Source organism: Seriola dumerili, unplaced genomic scaffold, assembly GCF_002260705.1.
Source record: "Seriola dumerili isolate Sdu_G_001 unplaced genomic scaffold, Sdu_1.0 BDQW01000002.1, whole genome shotgun sequence".
NCBI classification, from domain to species: Eukaryota; Metazoa; Chordata; class Actinopteri; order Carangiformes; family Carangidae; genus Seriola; species Seriola dumerili.
The window spans coordinates 6,880,166-6,902,960 of NW_019174257.1; the positions used below are offsets into that span (position 1 = coordinate 6,880,166).

Consider the following 22,795-nt stretch of genomic DNA (forward strand, 5'->3'; position numbering starts at 1 on the left):
TTTGTTTTAGAAACAAGTATTTTTACTTGTTTTCACCAAAATTGTTCTGTTTTGCAAATGATTTGTTGGCCCAATTGCAATACTTTCACAGCCCACCAGTGGGTCCCCTCCCACAGGTTGGAAACCACTGATTTATAATCTCTGACGGTGTTGAAGTATACAGCTAAAAGTCATAATCATAGCATTAATCAACAGGAAACTTTGCAAAAAAACCCATGGTATTAAATAATAGTAAATTTTGTGTGTGTGTGTGTGTGTGTGTGTGTGTGTGTGTGTGTGTGTGTGTGTGTGTGTGTGTGTGTGTGTGTGTGTGTGTGTGTGTGTGTGTGTTTTATTAATCTTTATTTGTACAGTACATAACACAATAATTTATGTTTGCATGCTTGTTTTTCAGCTGCAAAAGGAAGACTCATTGACAAATTGTCAGATGAAGCACAAATCAGAATGACTTTGGCAAGTTCAGCCTTCAAATCTGTGGCAGAGAAGTTCCTCAGTGGAGAAATCCAAATGAAAACTTTAAACCAAATCCTTCACAAAGGATGTGAATTTATTGACCTGTTGAAGATAGGTGAATACAAATATCTATTTCTGCTGTCCTCTCTGCTCTGCTACCTCTTCCTTTGACTCTTGTCTTCTTTTTATGTCTTTTTCTACTTCTTACTCCAGATTGTGTGTGTATACAGCTGCAGTCAAAATACAGTGGACAGATTGAATTTCTGATGCTTAAAGCATAGAAAAAAATAATTTTGAAATCTGAACTGCACATTCCAGAAACCAGTCCCTGTAGATATTCCACATGTCTCACTGCCAATAGTTCATCTAGTTTTCAGTAGTGACTACTTGTTTTTAAACAGCATAAAAATTATTAAATAAATTCTAAAAAGACATTGCTGTTGAGATTAACAACTACTTTAGTGTTTTCATCTTCACAAACAAATTCACTTTAACCACCAATAAATTGCCTGGGCAGCAGAAGTCTCTGTTGTGGATATATTCAGATCTTCGTAAACAAAAGTTGAGTTTAGATGTGCTTTCTTTGATTGTGTGAAATAATCTTTTGAAGCTTCTTAAATGGCTTCATTTAAATAAGTGTTTGAGGCCCACGGAGTTCAAATTATTCAATACTGCACAAAAAGCAAAGATTAGACAAATGTTTTAAAAGTTAATGCAAATTTATGTAGCAAATTTGAACATTTTCTTATTCTACCCCATGAATCATCTCACAATCCCTCAGATTTATCTTGAAATATATCTTGAACCTCTGGTTGGGAGCATGCCACTACCTGTCTTCATATTCACTGTGATGATGTGTGCATATGAACCTGTTATGTGGACACTCCTGTGGGTGTTAATCTTTGTTGAGCTTCACATTTCTTCATCTGTTCATATTCCACTAGATGGTCACTGTGATGATGGTCGCTGTAAAGATGACATGAACCTAAAAAGATTACTGAGATCAAGAAAAGACGAAGCAGAAGCTGTCCACAGTGAGAAGGAACTGGCCAAGGATCTTCTACAAATCTGCCAGGAGCTTCCCCAACATGTCAAAGGTAGGCAGTGCTGGCACACAGCTTAAAATTATGTAAGCATGCAAGTGTTTTTAAGAAACCTTGTCTTTGGATCAAGATGCTATGCTATGGTGTAGTTTATCATCATTATTTCTAGAATTATTGTATTATTATGATTATTACATTATTATTGTACTATATGTACCACACACACTAAACAGTCACTGACTCCTGATTCAGATGATAAAAATTTGTGTGAAGGGGAATATTTCAAATCTGACTTGGAATAAAACATTTATTTAGGGAAAGTGATAATCAAGACCAAGAACAGTTGTATGCTAATACCAAAACCATGTACTGATTTGTACAAAAAATGTAGCGTTTCTTTGATCATTTTTGGGGATTTCTTTCACTGATGCAGCAAAAAGTAAAGGATCTAGGGACGTCCATAGCTTAAACAGGCAGAGAATGAGCATTGCCAGCTGTTTACCTGAGTGCCAGCTGTATGGTGACGAATAGCATCTTCTGCAATTCCAATAGGGCAGGGGAGGGGCTGAACTAGGGGACTAGGAAATATCTGAAATTTGCAGTTTGGCAATGAAAACCACTTCATGGAACCTTTTAACGTCCTCTGTGTAGTCTGGTGTAGCGAGTTAAGTCAAAAGATACCACCTCCCATAGTTTTTACAGTTATGGTGCGTCCAACATCCGCAGCAATATTAACCATGAAATAGCTGGTTTGTTTGGTTTGTTCCCTTATTATGTTCTCTTGGATTAAGAATACAGTTACAGACAATTGACTGATGATTGCCTCTCATGTAGATACCCAATGTACATCTGTGTTGTCACAGCACTTAACTCTTTGCCAGCTGTACTGCAACATACAGGTTTGTCAATGCTTGCTCTTTGAGGTTATCAGAAAGTTGCCAAGGTGTTTCTCAGTGGGGGTGCAGAAACACTGACCAGCGATACCAATAGACTCCCCTCGCTTGACAGCTCCTGTGTTTTTGAATCCTGTGACATATGATGGACAGAAAGCCTGTCCGGTGGCATCACTGTCACATCCTGAAAAGATACAATCTACTTAGCTTTGAGAGTTTCACTCACTTTTGTTTTCTCAAATTAGTCTTTAAATGTATCAACAGCCCAGCCCCAGAGGCTTTTTCCAGATATATCCAGGACAAGACAGTAACGGAGTATCTAGGAAGACGGTGTATGGCAATTGTAAATCAGTAATATTAATAAATTTAGTAAAGGTAGTTATCAGTTAGTATCAGTTTCATACTCTGTATTGGAACTATGTTAAACTGCATTGTCCGTATCAAATAAAATAAAGTTCAAATTCAAATATAATCATTAGGATGCCAAAAGTCAGTATGATTACTCTGCTGGGGCTGCTTACCCTAATTCTGTGCAACAAGGTGAGGAGTTCAGTTAATCTGGCATTACTATCAAGTTGCTATTCTTTTACATTGAAAGGGGATCTGTGAAGTTGTACTTTGAAGATCTTATATTCTTATATTGTAGCATTAGGACTAAAAGGATAGTAGAAGAACATGTATATGAACATACATTATTAATAATATCCTTTTAATCCACAGTGGACTTCGAGGGTTTGGACAAAAAACTTCATCAGAACACCGAGATGATGAATCTCAATGAATTTATGAAGGTTTACACTCTTGATGGACAGACCTCTTCTACAACTGGGAAGGTCACTTATTTTGACCTTTGTGATGTGACCCGTCAAATGGCTTCAGAACTACATGCCATTAAAGATAGCTTAATCTTCAAAATGTGCTGGAGGACCCAAGTAGAAGAGCTGTCAAGAGACCAATCTGATACAGATGACACTGAACATCTTGATGGAAATGAAGAAATCTATACTCTTGACCATGTCTACCACAACATTTTCCAGAGCTGCTACAGCAAGTATGAAGGGCTTTATAGTGGTCTGAAGAGTGGGGAAGTGTTGCTGGAGGAAATAGACAGCATGGTTGAGATCTATGAAGGAAAGTATGCAGAATTGCAGAAAGATCTAGACATCATGTGCAGAATAAATCCAACTGATAACAGAAAATGGATCAGAGGAAGGATTTCCCAGATTCAACACTACCATGATCTTCATCTGGCAATGGAATCTGCCAAAATCATCATGGATATCAGGAACACACTATGTCCAGAAGGAGACTTCACAGTACTGGAGAAACTGCTGCAAATGGTACATTTCCAACGTTAATAAGCGTCTTATAAAGAAACATCTGTCTTTACTTGTAAGACATTAACAGGCCTATAGACAAGGGCTTCATTCATAGGGGATAATGTATTTTCTAGGTGCACATGATTATGGACATATTAGAGTATGTTGCTGTCAAAAAGTAATTAGCTGTTCCACTGTACACATTTCTAGTTGAAGAATAGTTTGGTCTTGAAATACTGAAATACTCTGGAAAATGCAAATTGAAATGTAAAGTGGAAATTGAAATAATTATGACACCCTCAGTCTTAGATAGATTTAGTTTTGAGGAAAATGAACTTTCTGTAGCTATAAACTGTTTTGACAATTAGGTTTTTAAACCACCATCTAAACTGGAATTATGAATCATTTACTCAGCTATTTCATTTTGTACATATGCATTTTCAGAATCAAGCTGACTTCAAGAAAAACAGCCTGGATTGCATAGATGATACCTTCATAAAGGCCCAAAATATTCTGAAGGACATTACAGATAATCGCAGGAAATGTCTTGAGGAACTCAGTCTGAGACGAAACTTTGTGCTGTGGGTTAAAGAAGCACTTGAAGGTACAGTAGATGCCATTCTTTGTTACCAATAGTAAAACACAAAAATTCATATCAGCTAAAGGAAATTTGTGATTGCAGATATCAATGAGCTCAAAGTTTTTGTCGATCTGGCATCCATCTCTGCTGGAGAAAATGACCTGGATGTGGATCGAGTGGCCTGTTTTCATGATGCCGTCCTTGGTTACTCGTCCATACTGTATGGACTGAAGCAGGACTCTGACTTTGAGGACTTCAAGGCAGCGGCCACGAAACTGTGGAAGGCACTTGAAAATGACAGAAATATACCATGGAAGCTGGTGAGATTCCACCCTTTTTGTTTCCACCATACATAAACTGACTTTGTAACTACAATTGAACCACATCCAATCAAGAAAGTTATCATATTGTCTAAACCAAATTATTTTAAGGTGAAAATTAATTCACAAGGTATTTTATTTATAACTCAGCACATACACAGCTACATAAAGTTTAATATGTCAAGGTTGAAACAGGGAGTAGCTCTCCAAAATCCCAATGAAATTAAGTGAGATTAAGATTAAGTGAATAATATGGTTAAAGTGTGTTGCAGTGTCTCCTCCTCCTTAAATTTGAGCAATCTTCAAAGGCATTCACCGAGGTGAACACACTAATTTCCACCCCTTTTCCGTGCTGTGACATCTTTCAGAGAACACAAACACTATAAACAGACCTGACACCTGCCCATCACAGCGCTGTTAAACCAGAAATCTGCAGCTATACCTTCCACTGAGAGTGTGCTGCACAAGTTTTAAAAACACACAATCACCCAACCAACGCATCTCACATGGAGGCTCCAACACTGACAAGAGCATCAACCTGGGGATGGGACATGTGTAACACTGTATTTACTGTCGTTTGCTTGCAAAATTTAAGGGTACATTTTATGCTATATTCAGTTGCGCATTGGACGATTCACCCCTTTCATTGTATAACGCTTTATTTACTGTGCTTTGCATTTGCAAACCAAGTTGTTTGAGTGCATTGGTCTGAGGGCACAGGCTATGAATCCCAGAGCACAGTTAATAAACCACACGTACAAATTTCTAAACCTAGAGCCTACACATTTACACATAGATATTGTATTCCCTAACAGCCCCAGAGATGATCTGTACATTGTCTGCATTCATTATGCTTCAGGTCATTTTTAAGAAATTGTTTGGATGATATTCTCAAGACAGCTGTAAACTGGATTGATGCAGGCCAAGCAATCAGCCCTGTACTGATTATTTGGTTCAATTACAGCCGGAATTACACGCTGATCTTTTTTTTGTCTGGTGTCTGATTTCAGCGGGATACAGCACGTCATCTGGATTGGTTGAAGACCGTTAAAGAAAGCCATGGATCTGTTGAATTTTCATCTCTGTCTCTGGCTAAATCCATCAATGAGAGAGGAATATACACCATAAAGGCCCAAAATCAGAAAAGGGTACACTGCATGAAATTAATGTTTGAATTTTAAAGAATTACAGGACTACTTAAAAAAACAAACCTGATAGTCTTATTAAAATGCTTGTCAATCACCTAAACTGGGCTTGATCCATTTAACAAAGTAGAGAGCACTTTAAAAAAAAGTGTTTTTCATTTTATAAACTTTCCTATGGTAGTAACTAACAAATGGGCGTTGCTTTGTTTGGTACAAAATATTGTATTTTTGTTATGGTTACTCTTATCTTTCATCCTAATTTTATATCAGTGTTAAAGAAGAAACTAAGAAATAAACATTTTTATAAAGTATTAACAATGCATATGTAAATTAACAAAACCAAATTGGCTATTCTTATTTTGTGCATGTGATGATAGTTGTAAGGTCTAAGAACCTTGAATAAACACTGTAATGTGTTCCATAACATATACATTTTTCCCTTTTATAGCTTGCTTTGGAGACTTCCCTGATGCTGCAAATTCAGGACGGACCTGAGAAGAATATGACATGCACCTATGAGGACCTGAAAGAGTTGCAAAATAAGCTTATGCTCATGTCTGGAAAAGGGGAACAAAATCAAAGTGAAGTGGAACAATTCACTGAGGTGTTGTATATTGACAGTATATTTTTTTAATTGTGTTATAAGATATTTATAGTTTAAATCTGCGTTCCTGCAAGCTGGATAAAGTGTAAAATGGAATGTTTAAAATAATTAATGCATTAATTTTTTGATGCCTGTAATCTCACTTTATTTTTTTCATATTCAGGTGTTCGACACTGTCCAAAGGCTTGCCAAAGCATTTGTAGACCTTTATGCTGCAGGGAACCCACTCTTCAGGTGTTGGGAAGCCAACATTTATTGCAAAACCCAGTGTGATCCATGTATTATTATGGAAATCAACTTTTGCAAGACCCTACATCACATCCAAGTATGCGGAAGTCTAGTTGAACAACTTACAGCACTGTCAAAGAAGATGGAGTTGTTCCTTGATGACTGGCGAAACTTCATGGACAAACAGCGATCTGATCACTACTACTTAAACTACTTCACAGCAGAACAACTATTCTACCTGTGTAGTGTTGTGACACAGACAAATCTAAATGCAGAAATAGAGGATGATGCTTTGATGATGCTCTCTTTTATCAAACCAAACTGCACAACATCGGATGTCTGGACCACGTGGGGAAGATTTTGCAATCAGTTTGAGGCTGGCAAAAGGATTGATGAAGGTATTCACTTTCAAAGCCTCTTTTTTCACCAGGATGACAGCAATATGTCTTCAGCCAAACCAGCAGACGAGGCAGACCAGACTGTTGGTTTGAAAGAACTGGAGGAGTTGTGGAATGCCTACATGAAGAATGAGGGAATATTTTTCCATGACCTTTTGGACATGAGGAGTTTAGGGGGACTACTACAAATAATGACTGTCACAGAAAACCAAACTGAAAATGAATGGGAAGAACCAGTGCTCTCAGAGACAAAAGACAATTCAATCAGAAGAAAGCTCCCAAAAGGTTTCTCCTCAAAGCAGCCTAATCTCATAGTCTGCCCTTACGATGAGGTCCTGACTTCAAGTATCTGCTTGTACATGACCAGTGACTATGAGCCACTGCCAAGTTATGATGAGGTTCTGTTGTGCACCCCTGCAACGTCACATGAGCAAGTAGAGCTTTTCCTGAGGAGATGTGTCACACCAGGTGACAGTGGCCAGAAGATTTACACAATGCTTTGGGCAGACCAACTAACCTATGACGTGAGCTGTGCAGTGGAGAAGTGTTTTCAGAAACTGCGTTCTCTGTTTAAACATGAGTACAGGCTAGTGATCTTGTGCAGCTCTGACAGAGAACACACTTACATCCCCACTGCATTCAGTCAGTTCAAAAGAGACTTTGTGCCACAAGAGCCATTGGAAACAATCCAGAAGTACTTGTCGAGGCATTACACTGTCACATCAGATCACAAGAATGCCCTGTTCAAAGGTGGCCATTCTGTTGGTATTGTGGCCTCCCAACGTGCTGGAGTAGGTGAGCAGTAGTTTTTCTTTTTGTTCTTCTCATATCACTAATTTAATATCTGTGCCAGTGTGATATAAGGAGTTATGCAGATCATGAACAAAACCAACTAAAGAAATAATGTCAGTTTCTATGGTTATGCCTGATACAGTATTATAAATTTAAATTTGTGGAAAATCAACTTCTTATTGAACAATAAGTATCATGACAGTCTTTGCATCCATATGCATTTCCATGACTGCATAGGACTGCGTAAGTCTGCCTTTTATTCCACAAGTCTTTATTTGTGCATTTGGCAGTTACCAGTGTGACCCTTTTAAAATGGATTGTATATGAGCAATCTGAATGTAAATCTTACAGCAATTTTCATACTAACTGATGCTTGCCTTTCGAAAAGTACAAGCATTCTCAGTTTTGGATTATGCATTTGTTTACCATATCATTGAGACATATACCACAATTTGTGATTTTTATTTTTTTGTTTGTTTTCAGTGGTTTTGAAAATAACCTTAAATGTAGGCTATATACGTTGCTTTGACTGAAATCAATCATACATTATTCATTTTACAAAACAAAGTGCAAAAAAAATTAAACTGAATTAAACCCCGCTCAGTTACATTTAATGCCATGATTTAGTCAGCCAAATGATATATTTTAATTTCACCATTTTTAGGTAAGTCTTTGTATGTGCAAAGATTGTATGAAAAGCTGGAAAGAAGTGTTGAACCAGAAACCGCATTTAAGAAGTGCATCCGACTAACTGATCATGAGGTTGATGACCACAAGGTTCTCCAATCGTTGTATGACACACCAAAACAAAAAGATATCAAAGTGTTTCACTTTGATGTCACATCCTCGGTAAGCAAAGTTTATATAACTATAATCATGAAACTTCCTATAAAAAGTTCCTATGAAAAGTTCCAACAAAGTTGTTCTCAGAGAATCCTTAAGATTGTCAAAACTTTGCTTTATTCAATAACAAGAGTTTTTCCTAACGATGCAAATTATGATAAACAGGTGCAAAAAGGCTTGAATGAATTCCTATTCAAGCTCTTCGTTTTGCGGTACCTGATGGATTCAGATGGACGGATGTGGCGTTGCAGCCACAAAGACTTGTACATCATTGAGTTACTGGAATCCATGAATTGTCCGCCTGGATATGCCCCCAGATCTGTAAGTTGAGATTTACTGTTTGTTCATTGTTCTTCAGATGAAATCATATTATTGGTTTCATTTATTATTGATATTATTGTAGCAGTTGCAGATAGCACAATGTTTATTGCTAAGTATGATATACAGGTGCAGTAGCTAGCAGAGGAATGTATACATATTAGTGAGATTAATAGAGCATAGACTTGATTGATTGATTGATTGATTGATTGATTGATTGATTATAAACAACATATAAATATGTATATTTTTAATTTTTAGGGACGAAAGGAAAACTTTGCATTTTCGGACATTTTCCCTAAGGTGTTTTGTCGTCCACCAAAGGAGGTTATGGCTTTGGAAATGAGGAGAGAGGAAAACGCTGACATGGAGAGTGCAGACCCCCTCATGGATGATGAGTGTTTCAGGAGTGAAGCTTACCAGAGACCATACCAGTACCTCACACGTTTTTACAACAATCAGAATCTTGACAACTTCACTTACCAGGGCATTGAAGGGAGTCATGGAAAGTGTCTTCAGATAATTTTAATCCACTGTGGCATAATAGATCCATCATGGGCGGAGCTACGTAACTTTGTCTGGTTCCTAAATCTTCAATTGCAAGACTGCGAGGACTCAGTTTTCTGCAACTTTGAGTTTGTTGGCGATACTCTTCGTGGCTTCAAAAGCTTTGTGGTTGAGTTTATGATCTTGATGTCCAAAGACTTTGCAACCCCATCACTATGCATCACTGACCAGAGCCCAGGGAGGCAACAAATTGAAATCAGTGGGCTTAATGAAAGAGACTTAGCTCCATTCCTCATCAGAAAAAAGTGGGAGTCTGAGCCACATCCATACATCTTTTTTAATGATGACCACACGTCCATGACTTTCATTGGGTTTCACCTCAAGCTCAATGCCCAGAAAGGGGTTGATGCCATAAATCCTTTGACAGAAGAAGTGATAAAGAAAAACATCATGACTCAAGAGCTGTACACCGCCTTAAGACTTCAGAGAGTACCTTTTAACAGGGACTTTGATCAGCTTCCTCGAGCTGACAAGATTGAGCATCTCTGTAGTGTGCTTGGCATCAAGTGGCCAACAGATCCTGATGAAACATATGAACTGACCACTGATAATATCCTCAAAATGATGGCAATCCATATGCGATTTAAGTGTGGTATCCCTGTCATCATAATGGGTGAGACGGGATGTGGTAAGACAAGGCTCATAAAGTTCATGTGTGAGTTGCGAAGATGTGGAGCACCAGCAGAAAACATGAAACTGGTCAAGGTTCATGGAGGAACTACATCAGAAATGATACACGAGAAAGTGAAGGAAGCAGAAACTCTTGCAATGGCCAATAAGGAGAACCATGAATTTGACTCAGTTCTCTTCTTTGATGAAGCAAACACCACAGACGCCATCAGCAGCATCAAGGAGATAATTTGTGATAACTCTGTGCAAGGACAACAACTCAGTTCTCAAACAGGACTGCAGATTATTGCTGCCTGCAACCCCTACAGGAAGCATACAGACAAGATGATAGAAAGGCTAGAGGCATCAGGATTGGGCTACCGGGTAAGGGCTGAGGAAACTGTTGACAGGCTTGGGTCCATCCCTCTCCGCCAGCTTGTGTATCGTGTTCATGTGTTACCCCCCAGCATGATTCCTCTTGTTTGGGACTTTGGGCAGCTCAGTGACTCTACAGAGCAAATGTATATCAAACAAATAGTGCAAAGACAGGCGAAGGCCAACATGATTGAGAAATGTTATATTCCAACTATAACTAAGGTGATGTCATTATCACAAAAGTTCATGAGGGAGAGGAAAGACGAATGTAGCTTTGTCAGTTTGAGGGATGTTGAACGTTGCATGCAAGTGTTGGTATGGTTTCACAAAAATCACCACATGTTTGCTATGAAACTGAGAGCGTTCCTTCAAGAGCAAGTTCAGAAGAAAAAAAACACAAACAAGCTACGATTCTTACCTGCATGTGACAGAGTAATCTGGTCACTCTTGATGGCCACTGGAGTGTGCTATCAGTCTTGCTTGGAGGACAAAAAGCCATATTGGACAACTATCAGCCAGTTGCTTCCTGTTGAATACAACACAAAGATAATACAGTGGGAAATCCAACTCATGCAGGACCTCCTACTCAATGGGGTACCCATGGGTAAGACAATAGCCAGAAATGAGGCTTTGAAAGAGAATTTCTTCATGATGGTGATCTGTGTTGAGCTAAGAATTCCCTTGTTTATTGTTGGGAAACCAGGGAGCTCCAAATCACTGTCCAAAACCCTAGTTGCAGATGCAATGCAGGGCCCTGCCTCACATTCCGATCTCTACAAGAAGCTGAAACAGATACATCTGGTGTCTTTCCAGTGCAGCCCTCATTCAACTCCTGAAGGAATCATCAACACATTCAAACAGTGTGCCCGCTTTCAAGAAAGCAAAAACTTGGATGAATACATCTCAGTGGTTGTTCTTGATGAGATTGGATTGGCTGAGGATTCCCCTAAAATGCCATTGAAAACACTGCACCCACTACTGGAAGAGGGCTGTGTTGATGATGAGCCACAACCCCATAAACGGGTAGGGTTCATTGGAATTTCCAACTGGGCACTGGACCCTGCCAAGATGAATCGTGGGATATTTGTGTCCCGTGGAGATCCAAACCAGCAAGAGCTGATAAAAAGTGCTATGGGGATATGCTCCTCTGAAGAAAAGGTTCTTGAAAAGATCAGACGCCTCTTTGAGCCCTTTGCAAAAGCTTATATGACAGTATGCAGAGAAGGCAGAGGCTTTTTTGGTCTGCGGGATTTCTACAGTCTGATAAAGATGGTATTTTCAATTACCAAAATCTCTAATGAGTGTCCTACTTCAGATGAAATCACCAGAGCAGTCCTGAGAAACTTCAGTGGAAAAGATGATGTGGATGTGATGGCCATATTTAATGAAGAACTCAGGGAGGATTGCGCAAACGCCAAAGTCACCACCATTGATATGGTCGATCAAAGCATCTCAGCTTGCCAAGTGGAGGAAAATCGTTACCTGTTAATCCTCACAAAAAACTATGCAGCTCTTCAGATTGTCCAACAGATATTCCACTGTCACCAAATCCATCCAGAGATCATCTTTGGGTCTAGTTTCCCAAAGGATCAGGAGTACACGCAGATTTGTAGGAACATCAATCGTGTGAAGGTTTGCATGGAGACTGGACAGACAGTTGTGCTTCTGAACCTTCAGAATCTGTACGAAAGTCTGTATGATGCTCTCAACCAATACTATGTGACCCTAGGGGGTCAAAAGTATGTTGATCTTGGATTGGGAACACATCGAGTGAAATGCAGAGTTCACAAAAACTTCAGGCTCATTGTTATTGAAGAGAAAGAAGTGGTCTACAAGCAGTTTCCAATCCCACTGATTAACAGGTTGGAGAAGCACTACCTTGACATGAAAACTGTTCTCAGTGATGAGCAGGAGTACATTGCCAGTCAACTACAGGAATGGGTTGATGATTTTGTCTCCTTAAGCAGACAACACTCCACGAAAAAGCAATATGTTCCAAGTGATGTCTTTATCGGTTACCACTCAGACACATGCTCGTCTGTGGTCTTGCAAGTAACCAAGAATCACAGTGATGAAACAGATGCACAGACCATGCTGGACAAAGCCAAAAACACTCTGCTTAACTGTGCTACCCCAGACTCTGTCGTTCGTTTGGACAAATCCAGACTGCCTGATGAGGAAACAGAACATTTAACAGAAGAGTATGTTAAAGAGGAGATGCACAGGTCATTGGGAGACTACATTGTCTATCACACACAGCACTTGAAACTGCCCAGCTTCTTCTTCACTGAGGTAATATTTTTTTTTACTATGCTATCAAATATTACAGCAAAACCCCACTGCAAAACATTGGTAAACAGCTATTGGAATATACCTAACAATTTTGGGTCCATTTATATTAATTTTGTTCTCAGTTTAACAACTTTCGACTGGTACTGTATGTCAATCAAAGCAATCATCTGGCATACAGTATGTTATGCCAGGCCCTCAGAAATAAGTACTCTTAATATTCATCAGTTTGTGCTGACATTCAATAATCAGAGAGAAATCCACCACAAAGGGGGAAGATATAACAATTTATCCAGAAACAAATGGGACTGTTGCCAAGACCAATCACACTCAGATTTGATATTTTAAGTGTATTCACATCATTATTAACATCAATATACACTTTACACTTTTTACTTCAAAGTTCTAATTTTACTGATAAAAATATCCAGAAACATCTTGCCACATTAGTAGGAATCATAATAGAAAACATTGGCAGTGATACAGTATTACCCCAGGAGGAGTTTTTCACTGAAATGCTGACTGTTTATGGTTTACCTCAGTTCTCAGGTCAGTGTCACCCACACATCCATGATCTAAATTTGTTATTTTCAACAGTGCTATACAAGTTCATGCCATTGTAAATGAAACAGCTTTAATATGGCTTCAATTATTGCCTTCAACCAGGAGGAGTTTGGGGCCAGGGTGCTTTGTCAGTAGTTGGCCGCAGAGGGGGCAGACCCTAGGCCCAAGACATGGTTTTTGATCTATAGGGAATAACAAGCTCTTGCTTTACTGGTACTGGTACATCTCTACCTACACTTAACCTTTTGTTAAGTTAGCTTTAAATTGTTCATTTCCCCCATTTTTAAATATGGAAGTACCAAATTATTTCAGGTTTTATAGTACATAATAGTTATTGTTGTTGTTGATAAAAGCCTGTTGAAATTTCAATTTGCATTAGTACATGAGAAAAAATTAACATACAGGAAAAGTTTATAAAATAAGTAATTACTGTATAAACTGCCTAAACAGCCAAATCCTAACTTGTGGTATTCATTATAAATCAGACTCACAACATAGAACAATGTAACAGTATATATGGGTGGCTTTTTCTATTAGTAATAGCAAAAAAGAAATTGCCTGCGTAATTCTTAATTCTTTTGCTTTTTCGAAGGTCACCACATTTTCCAGACTACTGACTGCAGGAGACACTCAAGAACTGCAAAATGTGACAAAGCTTGATTACATCAAGCTGCTATCACTGCAGCAGTTTGACACAGAGTACTCTTTTCTCAAGGAAATCAGGTTTGTAAATACAGTATGAAAAGCGTATCATATTTACCGAGGTCCTCATTTCAATCTAAACAATGACCTTTACCCACACCCTTGTGCTTCAGTTTTCTTGGGTTTCTCTTTAGGACAATTTCTGAACTGATAAAATTGCACATTATTCTGTATACGTACACTGTCTATATGTCTATTCAAATGTAAGTTGTGCCTTTGTCTTGGTATTAGGGAATTTCTTGGCTCAACACATGAAGACAAAGTGCTCATTATCCAAACAGAGTATGATGAAGATTCACACAGAAAGAATATTCTTTCGTCAGCCAAGTGAGTTTGACAATGATCACATAATTACTTTCCTTCACATCTTTCTGTAATGTCATTACAAAAGCTCATGTTTTTTCACTTTTTTCTTTTACATATGTTTCATGTTTGGATTTCTCAGATATTCATGCATCAATGAAATGAGCAAGTGGGCCACTACAGACAACACAAAGACTTTTGTGTACTTTGTCAGCAAACTTCCTCGCATTGAGGGTGGGACCTCCTATGTTGGGTTTCAAGGCGGTTAGTTCACCTGTTACACACGCACACACACACACACACACACACACACACACACACACACACACACACACACACACACACAGTCGTACCAAATTGGTCTATTTCTTGTCAGCGACTCAATATCAATGTCACAATATGCAGTACAGTAATAATGATTTATATAGCACTTTTCAAACACAAATTGCTGTACAAAGTGCTACACATTAAGAGTAACAAAAAAAAGAGCAAAATATTCAAACAACAGTTAAAACCTACGTATTGTGTTTTCATTAGTGTGCCTTTTTTTCAGGTCCATGGATGTCTGTTCACATTGATGATCTCAGAAGATCAAAAGAGTTTGTGTCTGATGTTCATTCCTTGAAGAATCTACACATAAGTGACCTTTTTGAAGATCCACCTGAAGGTAATTCATTAAATACCTTTTTTTTTTTTTTAAAGAATGTTATATATTTAAAGTAATTGAATAAATTCTCCAATAATTCTCTGTCTTTTCAAGCCATGGAGACAGAAGAGCACATTGGTGTGACACAAAATGACTCCGCTGTAAGTGTAACTAACCATTCATCTTCTTAAACCTGGATGAATGAGAGGATCACATAACCAATATATAATTTCCTAATCTCTGATGTATGTTTAAGCACAAATTACCTTTGGAAGTTTCACATTTGCCAAAATATTTATATTATTTAGTATATTCTTTTTTTTTTTCTTTTTTTTTTTATCTACATCTGTATTATTTTTAACGGGAGATGCGGGATATATCATAACAAGTGGTTTATCAGAGCTAGGTCAGCTAAGTCTAAATCAAACACAAGAGCCAGTGCTTGACATAGATAATACTATGACTATGCTAATATGGGAAATGATTAGATGGCAGTTCAGATTTGAGAATTGGAGTTCTCAGCTTTTTTAGTCTTTAAGACTCAACCAGCTGCAGTTGTAAGGAGAGCTCTTATAGAATAACTTAAATAATAGGTCATCGAAATCATCCATTTTTTTAAAAACAGCTCAGTAACTTCAAAGTTTGGGAGGTGGCTAACATACTTAACAAGGGTCCCATCAGTACTAGAACAGGGTACCAAACCAGGAAGTGCTTTAAATGTCATTAGTAGAATATCAGTTTGAACTCTGAAATTAATTAGATAATTAAATAAATTCTGTATTCTGAAAGTCAGAGGAGGCAAACTAACATGAAAATATGAAGCATCTATCAACAGCAGTGACTGTTTGATGCCTTTGTATGTAAATTGTGGCTTCATCGTAATTTCAACATTTACATACATTACATTATAACATACCGGTAATCAAATGATACCCAAACTGCAAAATTAGCACTTAGCTCATATGCTAAGATATTTAGAAATTAGAGGGACTAGTTGGTAGATGAAAAGCACCTCATTGGTTCAGAACTTTAACTCATTAACACACCATTCATTCATTCATGCATTCATTGACTTTGCTACAATTAGACAATCTGGCTCCTAGGTAGAAGCACATGTCAGTTACTCACGCCCTCTGAGGGGATTCACCTCTGACATTTTTCCTCATCAGATGTTGCTGTTGTTAATTTTCTTTATGTAATATCTTTTTTTCAGGATTTGGGAGATTTGTTTGATACTGAAGATCTGGTGAAGAGCTGTGTGCAGAGTGCAGTCAGCATGCTCAGAGATGCAGAAGACAGCGGAGAACTCAGCACTAAGAGAATTGAAAACCTGCTCACACTTCTGGATGGAAGTCAGACACAAGGTTAGAAAATCAGTCATTTGGGGTCATCTTTTTATATCAGGTCATCGTTATGCTCGTCTACTCTGTGTACAGAAAAAGTGCATCTTTCTAAAAAAAAAAAAACTTATTGTCAATGAATTTTGTTTTTAAGGTGTGTTTGCAAACATTTTGAGGAAGCGTCTTCGCATGTTGTTAGAGGAGTATGAGGCCAGCATCCCCAGTCCAAAAAGCTGGGTACTAAGTGAGGCATCTAATGCCACTGCTCTTCAAGAGGGAGGAACGTTCCTGTAGGTCTCTCCTTAACTTTTACATGGCAGTTTTCTTCACTATATTTGCATAAAATCTTTATCTGTCATTTATTCATCACTTATTTAAATCTATTTTGCTTTGGTGTAAAATGAAAATGCACAACTGCAAACTCCAGCTGAACAAGCTGTTTAGATCTTAATCACTGTCCATACAGTGATTTGGTTTCAATTGACATGACTTTACCTCTTACCTACTGTCATTTTTAATACATGTGCAAATGTCTGGTTAATTTCACAGACACACACTGTGGAGGAAAATCCAAGCAGTTGTCACTCCGCTTCTGGCCAACTTGGTCTCAGTCATTGACCGAGATTGCAATTTAGATCTTCTGTTTGATGGGGATGATGTCAGGAACTTATGGCTTGAGATATTTGGGAGCAAAGAGATGCTGCATGTACCTTATGTGAGGGATGAAAACAAGTGAGTATCTCTTGGTTGTATCATCATATCTGTCAAAAGTATATCTATTCAGCTCAAATTGTCAGCTGCTGGTTCTGAATGGTTTGTTTTCTGGCTCAAGAAAAATGCAAGTAAACTTGAAGTGAATTACAGCACCAGCTAGAGGCTGTACGGGCTACAAAATAAATAATGTAATTGCACTGTCTTGCAAAAGGTTTGTAATATTTGCATCCTGACTCTCTTACATCTCCAGGGTATTGTTGGTACAAAGCCATACCACAGGTGGCAACACCATGCGTTGCCTCATGCCTTTCAGCTGGTGGATCAAAGACTTCCTGGATGGGCTCATGATGCAAACATCCAGACATGAAAGTAACTATCACACCTTATGAGTAACATATCTAAATTGTTCTGTTCAAGAATAATTAATAAATAGTTAAAGTATTAGCTTTGTAACTGAAAGATCTCTTTTAGACTGACTCTCCACTTTTCTTTGCAGCTCATTCACCTGGTCATTTCCGAGACTTGTTCTTGAACACTCCACTTGGCAGTTACATGGCTAAAAATGTGAATGAAAAAATGGGAAAAGAATTTCTTGAAAGGTACCTACAGGATTTTGTTTCCATGACAATGAAAGTGCCATCAGATGAAGAATTAAAGGTGAGGGCAATTCAAATATTTTGTTACTGCATCCAATTACCTCAATACCACTGCTCTCATTTACCTTTCCTTTATGATTTTCTCTGCTTCACAGCAATCTAATCCATCGCAGTCAATCAAAGTCTTGAATTTTTCTGCTTCTTTGTACCTATATAGTAGAAACAAACTTACTAAATATACACTGAGTGACCAGTGTGAGAAGTATTATCTACAGAATATACAGGAACAGGTCACTCAGTGAGTTAGGTGTACACTAATAATTCAGTTCTAAACAGAGTGAGGCATTATTCTACTCATTACAGTTGTGCAGAGAAATTGGTTCACTGAAAATATTTTAGAGACTATTTACCTTTGACTGGTTACTCATTAATGTTGCCATGGTTTAGTGCACATAATGCATTATTAATCTACTTGTGCATTCACTCCTCAGCTCTTGTGTCAGGCCCTGGCCAGCTGTGTTGATGAAATACAGAGACGAAAAAAAGATGAAGATGAGCTTTCTCTCCCTCACATCCACATCGCCTACCATTTCTACCAAAGTCGTCTTCAGAACCTCTCTTGGATGATTTCTCTGCATCCTGAGATTGTTTATGCTTTGCGTAGAAACCAGCACATTAGACATTGTCCAGAGATGGTAAACACATTTCTAAATTCCAGCAACATTTTCTGTGGAAACTTCAAAGACTGCAAAAATGAAACAGATTTAAGCCCATCATGACCTGTTTTTATATGAGATGAGATACAGTCTGTTTAATCTGTCATTGTGTTATCGAAAGGCTCATTCCTCCATTATACTGCAAGGGACCATATACATACCTCTCAGCTAAGTCAGATATGGTGTTCTGCACAGTGCAGAACACTGAAAAATATGTAGAACAATAATAGTGGAAAGTAGATAAGCTTCCAATATTCATCAGAGGGTGTTTTTAAATTGTGCAAAAATGCTGAATCACTTCCAAATTGTTTTACTCTCCTGTAGGTTTTGGATGTTCTTGCAGCCAAGGCATGTGTTGAATACCTGGGGTCTCCTGATTTACATACTGATGCTCTTTGCCAGCGCTGGCTGAAGCAGGTGAAGAGGCTGCAAGCTTCTTTGGAGTTGATTTGCTCCCAACAAAACACCAAACAGTATGGAGAGCGATGCAGAGAAAGACTCCGTGATGTCGGGTAAGTTGCTGATGCACACGATTGGACATAAAAGTAAAATACTTTTGCCCAAATTCAGTAAAATCTTCCACGGGGAAAACTGATATCTTAGATACCATATAGCAAAGTTTGAAGATGGCTGCCTTTCTGTGTGGTGTTTGTATGTCCGTCCTGTGTCTGTATGGAGTTTTTTGTGGTTGCTCTGGTTCCATCCCGCAGTCTGATCACAACCACTTTTGGTGAGGTAATTGCCCATAGGAGCAATTACCCCTCCCCCACCCACCCCACCCCACCCCATCTATATGCCATCTCACCTTCTATCCTGGTGGTTTTAATATCCATGTTAATGACACTGACTGTAAATTTGCCAGTGAATTCTGGGAGCTGCTTCAATGCTTCAACTTCACACAACATATCAACTTCCCCACTTCCCTACCAAATCCCTCACCAAAACCACTCGCAGCCTCTGCTTAACCATCAGCAACTCCACCCTGTCTCATTCGCCACATGTCCACAACCTCCAAATCATTTCCGTCCACCACTCTCCTTCTCTGCTGCCGAAGCCCTGATCCATGCCTTCATTACACCCAGAATCAAGTACAAGACAACAGCATTGTCTTTGGTACATTGACCAAAGCCCTCCATAATGAGACACCCTCCTACCTCACCAACCTTCTCCATCACCACACTCCTTCCCACAGCCTCTGCTGCTCTGATGCCAAAAACTCCTGTCTACACCACTCAGGACCAAGCACCGGACCTGCAGTGAAAGAGCATTTTACAAAGCCATCCCCTCCCTCTGAAGCTCTCTCCCCAAACACATTAAAGGCTACGAATTTAAGCAGTGAGGTGATTGTTCAAACCATCTAGGGCTTAGCACCTGTGCTAACTACTTTTCTGCACAGACATAAAACACTATGGTGAATCTGCAAATATTTCTACGAGAAACTAACTGTGATTATTATCTGTAATATTTAATAGTAACGGCTGGAAGCGCATCTACATCCTCTCATTGTTTGTGGAACACATGCTGCTGGGTTTCCATCATGAAGAGAATTGCCTCAGAGAGTTGGTCTTCAGTAACATTCAAACCTTAAGCAGGGTGAGTAGATTTTTAAATCACTGATAATACTTTACAAAAACAGATGCAGTGTGAGCTTTGTGGGCTACGTTAAATGTGGTGACGTTTTTTAACCTATCTACCTTGAACAGAGTTTTTTTCTGTGTCATGATGGTCTTCACACCATTGGCACATTTTACCACATTACTGTGTTCGATTTTAGTCCAGCCAGCTGAAGAAATTGAAAAATCATGTATCCCTGTTGTTAAATTTGTGTTCAATGTTTTTGACCTATTTTAAGGTTCTGGAGGGAAACACTGATGTAAAATCACTGAAGGCTTTTCAAGCTGTGATTAAAGTACTGAACTCCTGTAAGCAGGGGGCAAGTGACCAGATTTTCAGGTAAGAGCTTGTTCATTTGACAACAATGTTCTTTAGTTGTCCTGAAGTGAATTTGATTGGCGTTGGTCACATTTTCGTACAGGTTTGGACCTCAATGTGTGGTGTGCTTGAAAGAGCCTCAGGACCCTGTGGGGCTGCCATGTGATCACATCTGCTGCTTACCATGCATCAAGGCCAGCCTGGATGCAGGGCGGCCTTCGTGTCCCAATTGCAGGCAACAGTTACAAAATGACTTTCAGCCACATGTCTCTGAAGACATCAGGTGAGATTTCATTCACCATTTTACACCTGTAAAAATCCAAAGGTGTGAAACCTTTTTTCCTAAGGATCAGTTACAGAAAAGGAGCCGTGTTCAAGGACATATACTGTAAATACTACTTGCTTGCTATCATAAACATGATACTCACTGCACACTGTTGTTTCTAAGAGCGCAGGAGGAGCTTTTTTTTGCACTGCAAGTGTTTAGCAGTTTAGTTTAATGAGCAGTCTGCCTTATAAGAAAAATGTGTGCCCTCAGACACTGAGCAGTGTGCCAGATCACTCAGTTTTTCTATTGTGCATACACCTATCCAGCTGAGTATGCAGAAATGCCATTTTAATACCCCATCAGACTCTTCCTTTTGAATGACGTGCAACCTAAACTCTTTTAGATTAACAAGCAAGTGGCTTGCACTCTGTATATACTGTATGTGCACAGTTCTAGTGTATAATACACTTGCTTCCCAAAAAGTGGGTGTGAACACGTCAGTGATTCAGTTGATGTTACTGTAAAATATAGTATCACACAGAGAAAATACAGAGACATACAAACTGAAACAAGAAAATCCCTGGCAGAGTAAGTTTTGGGGAATAATTTGGCTAAGCTTAATCACCTTTGGAAATCTTCTAATAAACACAAATAAAATGTCATAGCTTTTCATTTTTATGTGGTATTTGTATTTATTTTGCAGGGCTTCTTTCAAGAGAAATGCAGAATTCAGGCGACGCTGCAATGGTTTCTTCATAGATATGCTCTCCACTGTGTGCTTCAAGGACAACATACCGCCAACCCAAGGTGTCATCACCCATCTGCTGTCCTGCATGAGGGTTGAGACAGGTACTTACCTTGTTAAAGAAAGAATATTTGTTTTCTTCACCTTCTTTTCTCATGAAACTGGATTTTTTTTTATCTTTTATTTCTTCATATGTTGTGCCACTGTTTCTGTTTATATGCCATATACCCTGTACAATCTGCATGTTCATAAATTTTAATAATTATTAAGATTATTATTAGTCTTTTTTGTTACTAATATTTATTCTAAATCATCTTTCAAACTAGAAGATGAACAGATTCACACCAAAGATCTGTCACCTTTCAAGGAGTGCCCAGATAACAATCCAGTTGTGCGATCTGTGATTCTCAAGCTGCTGCTGAAGTTCAGGTGGGTAAATGTGTCATTGAATGTAAAAAAAAAAAAAAAAAAAAAAAAAAAAAAAAAAACATGCTGTCAATAGAGAAGTTTGACAGCATTGCTGGTTTTATCACAGCAGGAATTTGTTGTGAGAAAATGTCTGAATAGATTCAGGCGCACCTGCTTCACCATATGAAGCTCTTCTGCTTTGCACAAAGTTTATAATTCACTTTTACAAACTGTGTTTCAGCTTTGATGACGTCAAGGAGTATTTGCAACAGCATTTGTCATCTGTTGAAGAAAGCAGATTTGTGGATGAGGGTGATGAAGCAGAGCTTTATGCCTTGTACATCAACTGCTTGGAGGTAAAAACGTCTTTTGAACAAAGATATAACTGTAATGTTTTATTATGTTTCATAGTGGAGAAATGGACCAGTAAAAGATGGAAAGAATATTTCACTAAAGATTTCAAAACATTCAAAAGAAATTAACTTTAGGAACAGTTTATAATAGTTACTTTACTTATGCTCATTATTTAAGACAGTTATAAGATACCCTGCAGTATATAAGACAGTTAACTGATGCTCTTTGCAGGACTCCATGTGGGAGAAATTGCCTCTGGAAGACAACAAGACTGAAGAGTTGGAGCCACTTTTCAGGGATGAGACACAATTCCTGCACTTCTTTTTGGCTGAAGTCCCTTCTGTTCCAACAACAGTGTCTATTCAATATCTACAGCACATCGCCCGATTGCGTCTGTCCCTCACAATGGCCACCAGTCTCATCACTGACTGTCTGTCTGGTGAGAAATTCTGTGACTTCACTACTGCTGACAGTTTGTATTAGTTAGCAATAAAAATAACTAAGAGTCTGTTCGACTACATTGGTGTTGCAGACAACAACGTCCCAGATGGAGCAGAAGATTTCCTGAAGATGGTAATTAAGCTCTGTGAGGATAGTGGGAATGATTGGTACCGTGTTTACCTGATCCGCAAGCTCAGTGAACAGCTTGGTGTCGAGCATGTCCAGACGCTGGTGAAACAACCAGAGTTCAGCTGGCTTTTCCCTGCAGAGATCCATCAACAGGTACACCA

General features: G+C 38.6%; 1 protein-coding gene across 1 annotated transcript in view; it reads left to right on the forward strand.

Annotated features, from left to right (window-relative positions):
* LOC111235424 (E3 ubiquitin-protein ligase rnf213-alpha-like) overlaps positions 1 to 22,795 on the forward strand; it is a 37,284-nt gene that overhangs the window by 910 nt on the left and 13,579 nt on the right. The window contains exons 4-34 of the mRNA XM_022763924.1: positions 395 to 568; positions 1,398 to 1,550; positions 3,110 to 3,729; positions 4,153 to 4,312; positions 4,391 to 4,608; positions 5,619 to 5,756; positions 6,202 to 6,357; positions 6,521 to 7,778; positions 8,440 to 8,624; positions 8,784 to 8,939; positions 9,198 to 12,779; positions 13,933 to 14,063; positions 14,274 to 14,369; positions 14,488 to 14,609; positions 14,899 to 15,012; positions 15,106 to 15,152; positions 16,205 to 16,355; positions 16,486 to 16,621; positions 16,881 to 17,063; positions 17,296 to 17,414; positions 17,542 to 17,702; positions 18,133 to 18,336; positions 18,682 to 18,869; positions 19,830 to 19,950; positions 20,210 to 20,310; positions 20,393 to 20,572; positions 21,261 to 21,406; positions 21,629 to 21,731; positions 21,952 to 22,066; positions 22,296 to 22,503; positions 22,597 to 22,787. Coding sequence (XP_022619645.1) covers positions 395 to 568; positions 1,398 to 1,550; positions 3,110 to 3,729; positions 4,153 to 4,312; positions 4,391 to 4,608; positions 5,619 to 5,756; positions 6,202 to 6,357; positions 6,521 to 7,778; positions 8,440 to 8,624; positions 8,784 to 8,939; positions 9,198 to 12,779; positions 13,933 to 14,063; positions 14,274 to 14,369; positions 14,488 to 14,609; positions 14,899 to 15,012; positions 15,106 to 15,152; positions 16,205 to 16,355; positions 16,486 to 16,621; positions 16,881 to 17,063; positions 17,296 to 17,414; positions 17,542 to 17,702; positions 18,133 to 18,336; positions 18,682 to 18,869; positions 19,830 to 19,950; positions 20,210 to 20,310; positions 20,393 to 20,572; positions 21,261 to 21,406; positions 21,629 to 21,731; positions 21,952 to 22,066; positions 22,296 to 22,503; positions 22,597 to 22,787 — 9,617 coding nt within the window. The remainder of the gene's footprint in view (positions 1 to 394; positions 569 to 1,397; positions 1,551 to 3,109; positions 3,730 to 4,152; positions 4,313 to 4,390; positions 4,609 to 5,618; positions 5,757 to 6,201; positions 6,358 to 6,520; positions 7,779 to 8,439; positions 8,625 to 8,783; positions 8,940 to 9,197; positions 12,780 to 13,932; positions 14,064 to 14,273; positions 14,370 to 14,487; positions 14,610 to 14,898; positions 15,013 to 15,105; positions 15,153 to 16,204; positions 16,356 to 16,485; positions 16,622 to 16,880; positions 17,064 to 17,295; positions 17,415 to 17,541; positions 17,703 to 18,132; positions 18,337 to 18,681; positions 18,870 to 19,829; positions 19,951 to 20,209; positions 20,311 to 20,392; positions 20,573 to 21,260; positions 21,407 to 21,628; positions 21,732 to 21,951; positions 22,067 to 22,295; positions 22,504 to 22,596; positions 22,788 to 22,795) is intronic.